This window comes from Chanos chanos, chromosome 4 (assembly GCF_902362185.1).
Source record: "Chanos chanos chromosome 4, fChaCha1.1, whole genome shotgun sequence".
Classification (NCBI taxonomy): domain Eukaryota; kingdom Metazoa; phylum Chordata; class Actinopteri; order Gonorynchiformes; family Chanidae; genus Chanos; species Chanos chanos.
The window spans coordinates 7511339-7528393 of NC_044498.1; the positions used below are offsets into that span (position 1 = coordinate 7511339).

General features: G+C 38.7%; 2 protein-coding genes across 3 annotated transcripts; both read right to left on the reverse strand.

Annotated features, from left to right (window-relative positions):
- Positions 1–1954: 1954 nt before the first annotated feature.
- LOC115810085 (alpha-1-antitrypsin homolog) lies at positions 1955–5384 on the reverse strand. Its single transcript, XM_030772002.1, has 5 exons — positions 5283–5384; positions 3702–4385; positions 3284–3551; positions 2692–2842; positions 1955–2385 (listed from the first exon to the last, which is right to left on the reverse strand). The coding sequence occupies exons 2-5, from the start codon at positions 4375–4377 to the stop codon at positions 2188–2190; spliced, it is 1293 nt and encodes a 430-aa protein (XP_030627862.1). The 5' UTR covers positions 4378–4385; positions 5283–5384; the 3' UTR covers positions 1955–2187.
- A 2107-nt stretch (positions 5385–7491) lies between these two features.
- Positions 7492–11697, reverse strand: LOC115810087 (alpha-1-antitrypsin homolog). 2 transcript variants are annotated; one of them, XM_030772004.1, is made up of 5 exons: positions 11650–11697; positions 10003–10690; positions 9583–9850; positions 8168–8318; positions 7492–7749 (listed from the first exon to the last, which is right to left on the reverse strand). In XM_030772004.1, exons 1-5 carry the CDS (start codon positions 11650–11652, stop codon positions 7549–7551), a joined length of 1311 nt encoding a protein of 436 aa, XP_030627864.1. In that variant the 5' UTR covers positions 11653–11697; the 3' UTR covers positions 7492–7548. The 2 variants fall into 2 exon arrangements, with proteins under 2 accessions (XP_030627864.1, XP_030627865.1); XM_030772005.1 differs by lacking the exon at positions 11650–11697 and adding an exon at positions 11290–11383.
- Between the last annotated feature and the right edge of the window lie 5358 nt (positions 11698–17055).

A 17055-nucleotide genomic window follows, 5' to 3' on the forward strand; every position in this document is an offset into this window, starting at 1 on the left:
CTGTGCAGAGGCTCCTTAAGGTGGTGGGTATCAGTTGCTGATCTGTGGCTAGGCCTATACCTCTTAGCGCTGCACCACTGCCTTGCAGGGACTTGGACAGTTACAATTTTCTTGAATTATTACTATTTCCTTTGTGGTTCTTTTATTAGTGGCCAATAAGCAGCCACAACTGGTTGCTGTCAGTTAATATTCAAAAAGATGATACAAGTGAGCAGTACTGGTCACATTAGAACCGATAATCTATAAATTATCTTTTAAAACATAGAAGCCCTCAAAAGTATAAGTAAATAGCTATGATCAAAATGCTGACAGGCTGACAGAAGGATAATCTTAAAGAATAATATAATATTTGCCACACACAGTGGAATGTAAGTATTACATCACATTAAAACAGACTTCAAATACACTTACAATTTACAATTTACAATTTAGTTATTTGGCAGACGCTTTTTACCAAAGCGACTTACAATCAGTGCATCAGTCAGAGTCAGATTTCTAATACCTTGTGAGCAGAGATCACAATAAGACCGAGCATAAAATTGCCCCTTCGTATTGCACCCCTGGAATACTTTGACAAACGCAGATACAAGACAAAGGTTTTTTTTTTTTTTAGGAAAGGGAGGTTAAGCATTGGGGGACAGGTGGGTTCTAAAGAGGTGGGTTTTCAGTTTCCTGCGGAAGATGGTAAGAGATTCCGCAGTCTTGACTGCATGGGGGAGGTCATTCCACCACCTCGGGGTAATGGCGGAGAAGAGGCGTGGTCGGGAGGAGCGGTTGCCGGGCTCCCGAAGTGAGGGGACCGTCAGTTGTCCAGACGTCATAGAGCGGAGGGTCCTAGTTGGGGTGTATGGAGTTATAAGAGCCTGAAGGTATGATGGGGCAGAGCCTCTAGTGGCCTGGTAGGCCAGCACCAGTGTCTTGAACTGGATTCGGGCTGCTACCGGAAGCCAGTGGAGTGCAGTAAGCAGTGGAGTGACATGAGAGTGCTTAGGGAGGTTGAATACCAGGCGTGCAGCGGCGTTCTGCACGAGCTGGAGCGGCCTGATGGCGCAGGCCAGCAAGCCAGCCAGTAGCACGTTGCAGTAGTCCAGGCGGGAGATGACAAGCGCTTGGACCAGGAGCTGGGTCGCCTGTTGTGTTAGGAATGGGCGGATTCTCCTGATGTTGTATAGGGAGAATCTGCAGGATCAAGTGACTGCCGCGATGTGATCGGAGTAGGTCAGCTGGTTGTCCAGGGTTACGCCAAGGTTTTTGGCTGCTGTGGTGGGGAATACCACAGATCCCTCGATGGTGACTTAACACAGAATGAAAGTAATCTTTCAGTCCACATGAAAGGATATATCCTTGGAGATTTTGACAAGATTTAACTGTTCATTGTAAAATTTTCTACATATTCTCGAAACGTAAGAGATTCTGGCTGAAGACATTTGTGACATAGTAACATAATATTTGTAACATAATATTCAGTATTTGTGCCACCCACTATAAGAAGAAACGTATTATGAAAGGTGCATGCTTTGATCTTGTGACCCAAACCTTTGCTATAAAGCAATGTTGTCCCAGTATTATTTGCTAATTTGCTATGACTGACTTACATGGAAACCCATTTTGTTAACATGAAAAATCAAAATTGTGCTTTAATGCACAATTTAGTTAATCAGGTAGAGGTCATAGTGTGGAGAAGTCAAATTTTCAAACATTTCATGCACTTTTGAATGTGTAGTGTGTCCTGCTTAATTATCACACCCGCTAATTCATTACTTTGACATTAGCTGCTACAGTATAAGTATTATCATCACTATGAATGATAGATTCAGTTTCATAAACATTTTGACACCTTCAATATAAACATTTAAAATTTAAATTCAATATTTTAAACTGATAATAGTAAAGCATTTGAGAGACATGAATGCCATGTTTGTTTTCACTGAAATTTGTAAGAAACCACTAAAGGTGTTATCAATCGTAAATATTTTTTATTTTTCCAGATCACAAATTTATTCAGTTGCAATTTAAACCTTTGGTCAGGAAGTCCTCCCAAACGCTCTTAGTGTCTATGCATGCACTTAAAGCTGTGACATCATACACCTTGTACAGCTTGCGGTTTGTTCCTGAAGCTGTGATTTGTGTGTGTGAATGGATTTTTGTCAGTGTGAACAGATTCATCACTATGGAGTCCAAGGGCCGTTATGCAGCAGTAGGGTCTGTGATCTTGCCCATGAAGAGGATAGTTCTGGTGCTGTCTTCAACAATCAGCAGGAGGAAGGGTCTGTTCAGATCTATTTTCAGTTTCGGTAGATACATCTGAGGTGCAAACTGTACAGTGGTGACCGCAGCTGCCTCAGTGCCTTTCTCATCCACATTTAGAACTGCCTTATGAGCCACCTGGAGAATTAATTGACAAAAGAAACAAAGGTGTGAGGCATGTTAGTGCATTTCTCAGAAACTCATATCAACTGTCTTTTGATAGTATAATGTAGATCTGCAAATTATCAAGGGCATTCTGCTGAGACTAGGCAAATACATCTACTTCAGATGGAAATGAAATCCAACTGCACTTTATCCTGCAGGATTGAGATTGTGTAGGAGGACGAGTTCTTAACCTGATTTAAGATTAAATGAAACCAAGAAATTGGACAAAATGAAGAGAAAAAAGGTAGTGCTGAAATTTAAAAAAATTCTTTAGTATACCTTTGAAAGCATCAGCTGTTCTGTCTCTGAAATGCCAGAGAGGTCTGCTGATTCTGAGAATGCACTGACCATTCCCATCTCCTTCAGAGTGTCAGCCAGGGAGTAAGTTGCTGATATGGAGAACTTGGGCACAGACACTGTCAATTCAGCTCTGTGAAACAGACAGTTTCATGTGTTCATGCACAAAATTATTTATTATCATTGTAGTAAACTTGAATCATTTCAAGGCTTCAATGGTTGCTTTTGTTCCCTGCCAGTGACAATATCACATATCATAACTCCTCTATTATGTCAAATGGATTAAAAGTTATTGCTAACTAAACGGAAAGATTATACACAGTGCAGGACTGAGAAAATAATGCACAATTTCCCAAGAACAACATGACAAGCAATAACACTAATCTAATCAATGTGTTTGCACACTTAAAGAAGTACAAGAAAAAAACATTTCCTACAGTTCTATCCAGTCTTATGAAGCAGAATCAAAACAACTTTAAAACTCCATAGTACAGCTCACGGGACAGTGTTAGACTTATTCATCTTAAGGAGATTCTTTCTAGAATCACTGGCTTTTTTGAGACTCCTACCCTACCTCCAAAGACTGTCGCGCCAGTGTTTGATCTGTTCTTTAGAGAGGAGCCCCTCCACCTCCTGCATCTTCCCCTCATCAGGAAGTAGGATCATCATGGAAGCATTGCCCTTGTACGGCAACATCAGGATAGTGATGTGGTTGGCTAGGTCTATATAATACTCATAGACACCTTCCCTCCACATCATGTCCACTGTCACTTTGGTGTTTTCATCCACATGGAAGTCATCTTTACGAGTGTCTTTTGCATCAAAAGCCCCATACCACTGACCTAAAGGGAAAGATTTCTAAACATACTTGAACATTCCAAAAAGAAAATTTCAATTTAAATTCAGCTTTAAAATTTGGAATTTCATGAGTAATACCATTATTTACACCTTCATTTGGTCTGTTGTGAAGACTAAATGAAATGTGAATGTACCTTTGAAAAACAAATAACTTATCAGCATCATGACAGTGTCTTTATCCACATCCTTAACCAAGTCAGTGATCATGTCCTCTGTCTTCTTGGCAATGTACTTATTGATCTCTTGTGCAGCCACATCAGGTTTGCTGAAATCAGCAGTGAAAGCCTCACTCTGATAGTAGTGTTGGGCATCCTGCAGGAACTTGTCAAGTGGCTTGAAGCCCTGTCTGACAGCTAGAGAAGTGCCCATCTCCAGCTGAAAGGCGTCTCGGCTGTGATTGAGCATGTGGAGCAGGTGCTCGTATCCCTCATTAACCTGTGCGGGCTGGAGGTTACTGTATTCCAGTACACGGTAGATCTCTGAGTGAGTGTGTTCCTTGGCGCCCAGGGCTAGCAGGGATAGTGCCATAGAGATGCTCACAGGACTGAAAAAGATGTTCTTGCCTTTAGAGTCGGGCAGGGCATTTAGCTTCCTGTACAGACTGAAAGCAAAGTCAGCATTGTGTGGGGAAAGCAGATGGCAGTCTTGGTGGGCACCCTCATGGCTGGGATGGGGCTCCCCTTTGGCGTGATGAAGATGTTTGTGATGATCTGCAGAGTGGATGCCATGATCGTTGCTAGCTGGAGCTGCAGCACAGGCTATGACCAGCAGCAGGCCAAAGGTCAGATAACAAGAGAACTTATCCCACATTTTGTTATCTATGTAAAAAGGAAAATACAGAGGAAACAGAATCTTATGCTTGACCCTTTGCATTGTTGTTCACTGCAACGCAGTTTATACAACTGCACTGCAATAAAGAGTAAAAAAACAAGGTAGAGTATCAGAAGAGGTAGATGACACTCAAGCAGTGTGATAAATGGAAGAATTTAATTTGTATACATACAGTACATCCATTCATACAAAATATTTTTAAACTGTAATTTGTTGAAAGCAGCAGTCAACTCAAAAATATGATCTGGGACCTTCCAAGGAACTTCAAATGTTATACTGTATACACATGCCTACTGAGGCAATGTGTCTTCTTTGTGCATATTCTGATCAAAATGTATTCCAAGTAAAACTAAAATTGCCATGCACAAGTCTTATGGTAATAGTATTCAAACAGATTTTCATTTTTGCAAAATGACAGAGGTTTTATTCATAGGATCCTGGATTTTCCTCAAATATGATACTTCTTACAACACAGATGTCTGCTGATGCACATATCCTCTATTATTACATAGCTGTCAGAATCCTTAAGGTTTATTACAAAACACATTGCCTTCTGGTTCCTTCCTGAGAAATTGTACAGAACATGGGGACAGCGGTCAGTGGACTGTTCTACTGACCCCCAGCCCAGGCTTCAGTATGGTTTTGTAAAGCAGAGACTCTTATTAAAAAGATTTATTGCAGAAAATATCACTCTTTAGCTATATGATTATTCCCATGTTTAATATTGTTAACATACAGTAAAACTTCTTATCATGTCAGATTCCTGCCTGATTCCAATCGAAATACTGCATTCATGTAGTATTCAATGCTCACTAACTTAAAAGTTCAATTTGCTTAACATAATATAATGACACTGTATTTAATCAAAATGTCTATCAACTTACCATAAAGTTAATGTCTGCAGTAGTCTGTTCCATCCAGCATTCAGTTTGGTCATTTTTATACTCTTTCAAAAATCAGAACCTAGCAAACATTGCTCAACTTCCATTCTGTGAACTGTGATTCAAAGTTTCAAAGTTATGTAAGATTTTCTGGAGGTAATGTCAGGTATCAGGAAGTGCACTGACTTTTTTTTTAGCTGTGCAGTTAGCCCCACATTCTGAGTTTGGTCATTTGTCTTTGGCACATCATGCACCCTTGCCTGCCCTTACCTTACCTACCTTATCCTCAAAAATGGAACATGCACATACACACAGAGTTGTCAATATATTCCTGACATTGCACAAAGAACTCTTTTTTTCTGATATACCTCTTTCTGTACAGCTTTTGTACACAACTTGACAGACTTGGCCATTTTTTACTGAGTCAGCTTTCTGACAGGGCAAGTACTACCATGCAATACATGCATGTGTAAGTGTGTGTTCACTGTATGTGTGTGTATGGGCATGTATAACAATAATAACTTGAAAGTATTTCAAAGCTCTTAACAGTGGCTTGAAACATTCTATCTATTGGACTGTGAAACCAGCAAGTGATGAGTTTAGCCAAAGTCCATTTAAACAATCTGTATATTGGCTAAGAAAATATTTATTTTGAAAACAGTAGGTCTCTGGGGTCATCAGAGAACATCTTTCTGAAAGTAGACTATATTGTAAATAGCAAGTGAAATGTGGGTTTTAGTAAAACAGATTACTTATTGCAGCAGAGTATTCAGAAAAGCAAGATACGACATATGTCAGGGGACATAGGTGCAGGACAGATGTAAACAAAACAGGACTGTATTGAACAGAAAGAAATCATGCAAAAGTCATGTTCTGTCACAAGACCTGTCACATTTTTTTTTAAAACTATCATGAACATTTATATATGGTCCAAAAACTGGGGCCAGGAGCAGAAACATCTCTTGAATTCAGTTTATGTAGAAATAAATAAATAAAATCGTGGAATACTCTGAACTAATTTGTATCTTCACAACCAAAATCACCAGTCTATCTAACCAACAAGTCCGCTGCCAACGTCTTTTAGTCACTCATATTTTTTTTGCTGTTGTTATAATGATTATGCTAGCAGTTATAGTAGACAGGTGAGATGTATTCTTCAGTCCAGTGACGATCTCGATCTCTATGGTACTAATCCTGTTATTTAACTAACTCTGAGTTTTCACGTAACCTGCCCCTGGTGTGGCTCCCGCCCCCTCGTTCTGGCCCGACGAACCAGAGATGGAGTGCCACTTCCAACTTGACCAACTACAGACAGAGTGCCCAAATTTAAAGTTGCCGGATTTGAAGTGGAAAGTTTTTGATCTCTTTTTGATCCTTTGTGCTTTTCATGTGACGCTAGTTTACAGACTTGCCTATGTCGTGCTTGACTCTGTATTCTCGTTTTCTGACTTTGTTTATGGATTGTGCCTTGGCTTGTTTGTACTCGATCGTCATATACCTTTTTTGTTTGTTTAGAAAAGAAATTGCAGTAAAAACAAGGCTTCATGTTAACTTCATGAGTGTTTATTTTGATCAGCAGTGTGCACCTGCAGACATGAAATTACATTCTGTGTCCCTTTTTAAATTTGTTTCATGCATATACTGTATATATATATACATACGGACACACACACACACACACACATAAATATATATTACTGGACGGAATTTTGTCAAGATATGTGAACAGATATGTGATGATGGAGTCCATGGGCTCCACTCTTCTCTATTTTTGTTCGGTCACTTAACTAAGACCTAGAAAATAAAAATGGATTTGAATTCAGTTTGTTAGCACACGCTTAGAAACTGCATACGTAGAAGACAATTTCAATGTTTCCCTTTGGGTGATTTCGATAGAACAGAATGTGAATATGACATAGCACACTGTTTAAATATGAAATCTAAATCATAATTTTATTCTGAATTTAGGTTAGAGGGTAACATCATCATTAATAATATGCAGAGTTTTATGAGTAATATATGTCTATATGTAACCATCATGGAGAAATGATATGCATTTGCAGATGGAGTCTGTGTTGCACAGCTGACTAAATGTTGAATATGACAGAGACACGAGAGTCTTAAGTCTCTCTTTTACAACTCTGCCAGTTCTAAACTTAATATTATATATTTTTTTCTTTTTTATGAAAACAAATTGCAATAAAAACAAATCTTCAAGTTAACTTCATGGATATTTATTTTGATTAGCAGTCTAGCTGTCGAGGTGCACTTATGCAGCAGTGGGGTCTGTGATCTTGCCCATGAAGAGGATAGTTTTGGTGCTGTCTTCAACAATCAGCAGGAGGAAGGGTCTGTTCAGATCTATTCTCAGTCTTGGCATTACTCCTGATAAGCCTCCAAACTCTTCAGTGGTGGCAGCAGCTGCCTCAGTGCCTCTCTCATCCACTTTGAGAACTGCCTTATGTTCCACCTGGAGAATTTATTGAGAAAGAAACAGAGGTATGAAACATGTCATTGTATTTCTCAGAAACTCATGTCACCTGAACTTTGCCAGTATGATATAGAACTGTATTATGGCTTGTAACATTTCTCTACAAAGGATTTAACTCTGATAATGGAGAACTAAAATCAGTGTAGTAAATTCTTCTCTTGGAGGGCTAAACATCACTCAGAACATTGTGTGCCAACTGGGCAAATACATCTATTTCTGATGGAAGTTAAATCCAACTCTTACTGTTAACTCTTAAAACGACTTTCATTTTACCCTGCTGAAATGAGATTGTGTAGGATTGCTTACCCTGATTTAAGATTAACATGGAGCCAGCAAAATGGACAAAATGAAGACACAAAATGGAGTTCTGAACACGTGTTGAATTTTTTTAATATACCTGTGAAACCTTCAGCTGGTCTGTCTCTGAAATGCTGGAGAAGTCTGCTGTTTCTGAGAATGTACTGACCATTCCCATCTCCTTCAGAGTGTCAGCCAGGGAGTAAGTTGCTGATATGGAGAACTTGGGCACCGTCACTGGGAACATTTCTCTAGAGAGACAGACAAGTTTCAAGTTTCAAGTTTATTTAGAGCCCAGTATCACTGTTTACAGTCCCAAAGGGCTTTACAGGCCACAACAGTCAAAATCAAAACAGGACGGCACCCCCTGACTTAATTCTCATGGCAGGCAAGAAAAAACTCCCCAAAAATCCAAAATGGAAATGGGAAAATGGGAGAGACAGTTTGACACATTTAAGTCCCACATAATCTTTAGGATGCAGTATCACTGCGTTCAATGAGTGTGATTTCAAGGCTAGTGTGATTTCAAGGCAACGATTGTTAGATTTTTTTGCCACAGACAATGTGACACGCAGTAACTCTGATGTTACGTCAAAGTCAAACTTAACGCCCATTAAACAGAGAGATCATATCTAGTGCACAACTAACCAAATAATGCGCAATTTTCCAAAAGCAAAGTGACAAGCAATTACAGTGCACTGCAGAGGATTTCAAACCACTATGTTTGCACACACCTGTGCCCGGGTCATGTTTTCAGTTCATCTAATATATGTATTTGTATGCTATGGCCTTAGCTGTTGATGTCCCCTTTAAGAACCCAAAGACTACAGTGATGTCATTCTGTAGTAGGAAACTGTCAAATGTGGTGCATTCTGAGTATGTAGAGGAGAACGGCAAAACTGCAAAAGGGATGCCGCTGTCTTTTGACAATGAGCTTAATCCTCGTTGATGTTCTTTGTAAGTATATGTATTTTCATCTAAAAACAAGGTAATAAGAATTTATTAGTCTTTTACAAAGACAGATGAAGTTATATGAGTTAATCTTCCTATGATTTTGGTGGATAACGAATGATGGAATGATATGTGGGTAACACATTAGCATGATAGTCTTGCATTAAGTGCATGAATATATTTTATGTGCATGGGTTTAAATGCAATACCTGCTCATTCTTTGAAGGTGTAGAGATTTTATGAGAGGTACGATTAGCTAGGGAACAGTGCAAACCGTGTTTCTTGAAGTAATACATGCAGTTACCTTCCACCTAGCCATGAACAGAATCCTGGTGTAGAAGACACATGTGCCTGTGTATTGACGTGTGTGACTAAAGTAAGTAAACTTAGACTGAAGAAGTACAAGAAAGAACCATGTCCTACAACATTACCAAGTCTTATGAAACAGATTCAAAACATGACTTTTAACCTTGCTCCATATAGCTCAGAGAAGAGTGTCAAACTTTACCATGTGAAGGAGACTCTTTCTGCTCTCACTGGGTTTATTAAAGACTCCTGCCCTACCCCAAAAGACTGTCGTGCCAGTGTTTAATCTGTTCTTTAGAGAGGAGCCCCTCCACCTCCTGCGTCTTCCCCTCATCAGGAAGAAGGATCATCATGGAAGCATTGCCCTTGTACGGCAACATCAGAACAGTGGTGTGGTTGGCTGGGTCTATGTAATAGTCATAGAAATCATCATTCGACATCATGTCCACTGTCACTTTGGTGTTTTCATCGACATGGAAGTCAGCTTTATGAGTGTCTCTTTCTTCAAAAGGTTTCTCCCATTTACCTAAAGGGAAAGATTTCCAAACACACTTCAACACTCCCAAAGATCTAAGTTCAATTTAAATGAAAGCTTAAAAAGGTAACATTTCATAAATAATATCATAATTTCTTCCCACATTCGGTTCATTGTGAAGACTAAATGAAATGTGAATGTACCTTTGAAAAACAAATAACTTATCAGCATCATGACAGTGTCTTTATCCACATCCTTAACCAAGTCAGTGATCATGTCCTCTGTCTTCTTGGCAATGTACTTATTGATCTCTTGTGCAGCCACATCAGGTTTGCTGAAATCAGCAGTGAAAGCCTCACTCTGATAGTAGTGTTGGGCATCCTGCAGGAACTTGTCAAGTGGCTTGAAGCCCTGTCTGACAGCTAGAGAAGTGCCCATCTCCAGCTGAAAGGCATCTCGGCTGTGATTGAGCATGTGGAGCAGGTGCTCGTATCCCTCATTAACCTGTGCGGGCTGGAGGTTACTGTATTCCAGTACACGGTAGATCTCTGAGTGAGTCTGTTCCTTGGCGCCCAGGGCTAGCAGGGACAGTGCCATAGAGATGCTCAATGGACTGAAAAAGATGTTCTTGCCTTTAGAGTCGGGCAGGGCATTTAGCTTCCTGTACAGACTGAAAGCAAAGTCAGCATTGTGTGGGGAAAGCAGATGGCAGTCTTGGTGGGCACCCTCATGGCTGGGATGGGGCTCCCCTTTGGCGTGATGAAGATGTTTGTGATGATCTGCAGAGTGGATGCCATGGTTGTTGCTAGCTGGAGCTGCAGCGCAGGCTATGACCAGCAGCAGGCCAAAGGTCAAATAAAAAGAGAACTTATCCCACATTTTGTTATCTACCTAAAGAGCACAAGACAGAAGAGACAGATATTCTTATCACTGGCCCTTTGCATGGTTCTTCAGTATAATGTAGTTTATAGAAGTGCATCGTAATAAAGAGTAAAAAAGCAAAGTAGAGTATCACAAGTAGAATGTATTAATGTATTGCAATAAAAATCAAGAAAATCATTCGTATATATATAAGTCGATGTGCACAAAAATACTGAAATAAATGTAAAATAATATGCTTAAATTATAAACTATTGAAAATAGTGATCATTTCATAAATAACCTCTGGGATCTTCTCAGACACCCTGAATATTACACTGCATAAATGAAATGCCCACTGAGACAAGATGTCGTCTTTAATTATATTCTCGTCAAAATACATTCCAAATAAAACTAAAATGATCATGCACAAGCCTTCCTGTAGTAATGGCCAGTACATTACATGAATGTCATTCATACAGCTGTTCAGTTTTGTAAAATGGTAGACCGTTTATTCTACTTATTATTGCTAAAATATTACACTACTGACAACATGTATGCCTGCTGATGTGACATTTCTTATATGGTTATATTACACTTAGAATTCTTGTGGTTTATATAAAACATGTTGCCTTTTAGTTCTTTCTTAGGATATCATGCAGCACATGGGGCCAGTGGCCAGTGGACTCTACTGAACTCCATCCCTTGGTTCAGTGTATTTTGTCAGGCAGTGAATCCTATTTGTTAAACAAACAAACAAACAAAAAAAAAGTGACTGCAGATAAAATATCAGTCTGTAGCCATTTAAGTATTTCTGTGTAAAACATTGTGACCGTATAGGAAAAACGGCAATCATCATATCTGATTAATGCCTGATCCCAGTTGAAATACTCTATTTATTTATTAGCCAGTGTTTGCTAATTTGAAGGTTCAATTTCCTTAATGTGATAACATGACACCGGGTAAATCAAAATGGTTATCAGGTAACTTACCATAGGAGTACTGTCTGCAGGAGACTGTCCCAGTCAGCAGTCAATCTGGTCATTTTTATACTCCTTCAAAAATCAAAACGTGGCAAACATTGCTCAACTTCCATTCTGTGAACCATGATTCAAAGTCTTAAAGTTATGTAAGATCAGATGTCACGTCAGACATCAGGAAGTTCAGTGACAGAAGAGGTGAATTTTTTTCTTTTTTCTTTTGGTAAAACAAAGAGTTCACAGTCTTGTGAAGTCAATTTATTTAGTTGTTTTGATTTGGTGTTATCCCAGTTAGTGCTTTTTTTTTTCTATTTTTGGCTGAGAAGTTATTTCCCAACATTAGTTCGGACAGTTCGTTTAGAGTTTGGGCATCTGTCTTCGGCATGTGAGAGGCACTTTCATCACCTTGTGCACCAATTACAGGCCTCTTTCAAGAAACATTGAGGTAGAGAGACAGATATATAGAGATAGATAGAGAGAGACAGAGAGTGAGGGGGTGGGGGGGAAGTCAACAAATCTGCCTGTTTCAGTTTGTTTTTTTGCAAAATTTGACAGACTCGGTCATACATTACTGGGACAGTCTCAGCCAGATCTTTGTGATGACTGGATTGCTTGGCTGGATGAGTTTTGGGTGGAACATTTTGCAATGCACCTTTCACCTTATCTGAGAGTGCTTGCAGGACTACTCCTTCAGACAGGCAACAACTACCATGCTCCATTCAATTCATGTTTGCATATGTGTGTGTGGGCATGTATAACGATAATGAATTGAAACTATTTCAAAGCTCTTAGCAGTGACTTGAATCATTCTGTCTATTGGACTGTGACATTAGTAAAGGAAGAGCTTAGCCAAAGTCCAATCAAACAAGCAGTCGACTGTATATTGGCTAAGAAAATATTTATTTTTAAGTGAGTGGGTTTGCTGGGGTCATCTGAGAACACGTTTCTGAGAAACTCACAAAACTAGCAAGTGAGATCTGGGCCTTAGAAAACAGGTTACTTACTGCAGCAGAATGTTAATAAAACCAAGAAAAGAATTACATCCAGTATACATAGATTCAGGACAGATGTAAACATTATAGGCTGACATAAAGCAAGAGACAAATTATACAGAGTCATGTTCTCACTTAAGACCTGTGACATGTCTTTCATAAATATTTTCAAATACATTAATTTTTAAGTCATATTCCAAAAAATGGAGTGCAAGAAGCAGAAGCAACTCTTTAAATCATCTTTTTAAATAAAGTGTTGGAATATGCCGAAGTAATCTGTATCTTCATAACCAAAATGACCAGTCTTTCTCAAATACCACTTGAAGGCAAATGCCAAAGTCTTGATGTCAAATATTAATGTGTACATTTTTAAAATTGCTTCTACAGCGTAATGTATGTTGCTTGAATCTAAAAGCAGGGTAGTTCGACAAGGCTGACCTCTAGAAAAACAGTTGAGCAGGTTATTATAAAGGATATTTTTAGGGATTAAAAGTCAGATAAAGGTAATATTCTTGATATATGCATTATGACTCGTCATTGTAACAGAGTCTTTTGACTTTTCCCAAGATACTTGCGGAATGGACTTTTCTTCGTTTGACTTTTCTTCCCCAACTTGCTCCTGTGTTTTGCGTCTGTTCAACAGCAGGATGTTTTTGGCCCCTGCAAAAAATGATGTCAGTAATACAGCTGACAAGGCCAGAACAAAAGCTCTTAGATCCTTAGGTATGCTATGTTCTTCTCTGATTGGTTACATGATGTTAGTCCTCACAAAGGAGTGGGCAGTCATTGGAATGAGAACTGCTTTTTTGTGAAGTAATGTCAAATTCAGTTTAAATTTCTCTTCCAGATAGGTGAGATGAAGAGAAGTCTTTCTGAGAGAAGGTCACTATCAACAGCATCAAAAGCTACAGTGTGGCTAAGAGCTGAGATGAAGTCTTTTGATTTCAGGTCATTTCTCAGATTCACAGAAATTCAAAGTAACCTGACTATGGCCTTTGTTAAGGTCATATATATGTACACTCACAATGTACAAACAGTTGAGTGTTCTGATATACATCTATGTACACAACAAGTCTGTTCTCCAGGAAAAAAAGTGAACTGACTGATTTTCTTTGATTTTTCATTGCATATATACAATCACAAAGTAAGGGTCTTGTCCCAAGACATTGCTGAAAAGAGCAAAAACAAACAAAAAGACATAACTTAGAGCATAAGCATATAACTGTGTAAAAATCTGCCAAACTAAGATGTGGTCCCATGCACATTAAAAAACAAAAAAGCTACAAAACAGTTGACTCTTTTCTAAGTAAGGCAAATAAAACTGTATTTATTTTGGACTCTGGTCAGACACTTCATTATATAAAGCCCTTGATTATGTAGAACTTAAAAAAGTTCTAATAAATGATTTGCCTTTTAGTAGTTCACATCTGGAGAATTTATTGTGAATACTGAATCTTTGTCATGTTATACTAACTTTAAGTAAATGCTTTTGTAACCAAAGTGCTCTCTGACTGTAAGAATAACAGTTATTTCATGAAAAATTTGTCCAATCTCTATATCAGCAAAGGCAATATCTTTTTACTTACTATGTATGTCACTAGTCTGGATGTTGGATTGGATTTTTTTATGATTCTATGATCGTTTATTTTTTGTTATAGTAGAAGAATTGCAACTGTTGTCATCTTAGCTCCCGATTTCACAAGTGTATTTATAGGTTTTCCAGAACACAATACATAACACAGCAATCTGTTTTCTTAAAGTCTTTTAATCCACTGGATTACACGTATGATGTTATTGCAATTTAGGAAGGTACACTTGCTAAATTATATGGTTTTCATGAACACACAAATAATCGTATTATTTCGTTTATTTTCAGCCTTGATTGTGATGATCTATACAAAGTGATTTCTTGGCTGCAGTATGGACATCCCATCATTCTTTACTGTTGTTCATTAATTTGATCAGTTTATTTTTATTACAAAACAGCATGTGCAGGTCAACTTTAAGACAGGGTACTAAAGACAGAAAGGTTAAAGGGTGGGAAGAGGTGTCCCAGCTGTCTTTATATATTGGACTCTTTGTAAGTTGCTTTCTGTGTGAGGTATTGACTGATCCACTGTGTTACCGAGCCTCTGTTTCTTGTTGTTCTATTTTCTCAGTTTCTACATAGGACTTGTCTGTTTTGGCTGATATGTCATGTGTGGCCAGACGTGACAAGGCCTTACGTTTCAATATATGAAAGCTGCAACAATGCCCCAGAGGACTTTCACCTCAAGAGTATAGGAGCATATAACATACCAGGAGGACGGGTTCCTACACGGTTAAGTCGGTATATTGAGAAGCAGAGACATGATTTCAGTTATACAAATAAAAGTTTATTGGTAACGAAAAACGAAAATGATGGAATAAAACTGAAATAACAAATTGCCTCTTCCATGTTAAAATGCAAGTATAGAAAAGTAAAATTATTGAAGTTAATAAAATAAATGAAGTGTATAAAAACTTTAAAATAGCCAAACCAACTTCGGGGAATATAAAGAATCCAGCTATGTAACTGGTGGAGGGCAGAGGGCTGACTGCAGGGGCTTTAGTAAGACTAAAGGGAGAATAAGCTATGACACTGCCACATTAAATTTGGGGTCTGATCATTTAAATTCATAATGAAGAGCATAAATGTAATACTTGCAGTGTAATACATACTGGGTTCACTATCTATGCGAAAAGGTAGAGGTATGTATTTTCCTTTGTAATGTAAAGTTACGTTGTTGTTTTTTTTACCTCTTTCACAAAATGATATGTATGTGTATGTGTGGGTTTCTTAAAGTATCACGAACCAATGTTATTTAAGCAGGGTGTGTGTTAGGCAAAGGGGTGGATTTACGGGGAGAAGAGGAAGCTGTGTATCATCTGTGTGGCGCCAGTTTTAAAGGACTGCAGCAACGAGTAAAAGAAAAACTTCTTAGTTTGTTTCTACACAAGCACTAAAAGAAAGGAAATAGAAATGAACTGGGGAGCGGTGCGACCTAAAGTTTCTTGCAAGGCGTTCCTGCTACTCTTAGCGCGTCCCCCGCGAGCGGACGCACAGCTCGGAAGAGGGACAAACCTCATGGATAACCTCCCTCCACAGATCCCGGTGAGATCAATGCCATTTTTTTTTACATAGTATACCATTATAAAGCAATCGCATTTTTTTGGTCATGAGTTTTCGTAATTTTTTTTCTTTGTGGATTTGATTTTTCTTTTTGGTGGACCAACGCGGGATAGCTGTCGCTTTTGGCCGCCTTCCTGTTTCTTCTATGGGACTTAAAAACTCTTTAGGACGGTCTGCTGTGGACTTAATGAAATATTTCGTTTTCACGGACTGTTAGTTTAATTTGGGGATCAGGAAAGGGGAGTTTAAGGGTTTATTTTCTTTGTTAACGATATGTTCATTCTGTAATACATAGCGCTGTGCGCCACTTGACACTTGTGCGGTTCATTCGTACACTGGTTGAAGCCAAAACTAAAGTTTGTAGATATTTTGTGTTTTGGGTGATCTGACATAGGGAAAGATTTCCAAACACACTCAATTAGTCTACTTCCCAAAGAGAAGCCTTAGGTCTGCTGCTGACCCCTTTTTCCCCAGCTACAATGGCGGGCAATCATCTGTCTGCGTGATAGAAGAAATACTTTACAATTTTTTGTACCAATACATTTTTAAAAAGCTATTTTTGTAAAAAGGAATTCCTAATTATTGCTCTACCTTGTAACACCCAGGGTTGATCTCACCTATAATAAACATCTTTTTGCTATCAAACTGGCTTTTGTTACTGGAGTACTTTTGTACACTTTCAGTTTTGTAGTAATTCCACTACCTCCTCAGTCAATAAAATTAATTTTACACCTGAAATCACATCTCTGGCTTCTTGGTATCAACAAACCTGTGTTTTGTGTGCAAGCACTAGGATGAAACTTTCTGGGTGAATTTCCCAGGGTGGTGTAGCTGGCCACATTTGAAAAATTCTTTAGCTGACTTGGTGTACTTAAAGGTCTTCCCTGTGCAACATTACCATCATGGAGAAATGATATAGATTCGCAGATGCAGTTTGTGTTGTTGTAACTACCTCGCCTCCCCCCTTGGCAACTTCAGCCACTCAGCGTTCAGCGACGCTGGTCTACTGATGACCGGTCTGATCACCATTCACCTGCTTCATCTGTTTGCAATTTAATTTAATTAATTTTGTTTCTTATTTAAACCCCTTAGTTGTACACCTTCTTTGTGAAGTCTTCACTTGGTTTTCTACCAGGAACCTTTGCCAGTGATTTTTGTGAATCAAACCCAGGTTGACCGAACTTTGTGAGATAAACCCTGTTGCTATAACCAGATCCTTTGTTCTTCTCTGCCTTTTGTGAATTAAATCCTGTGTTGCGCACTAGCGTCCTGCCT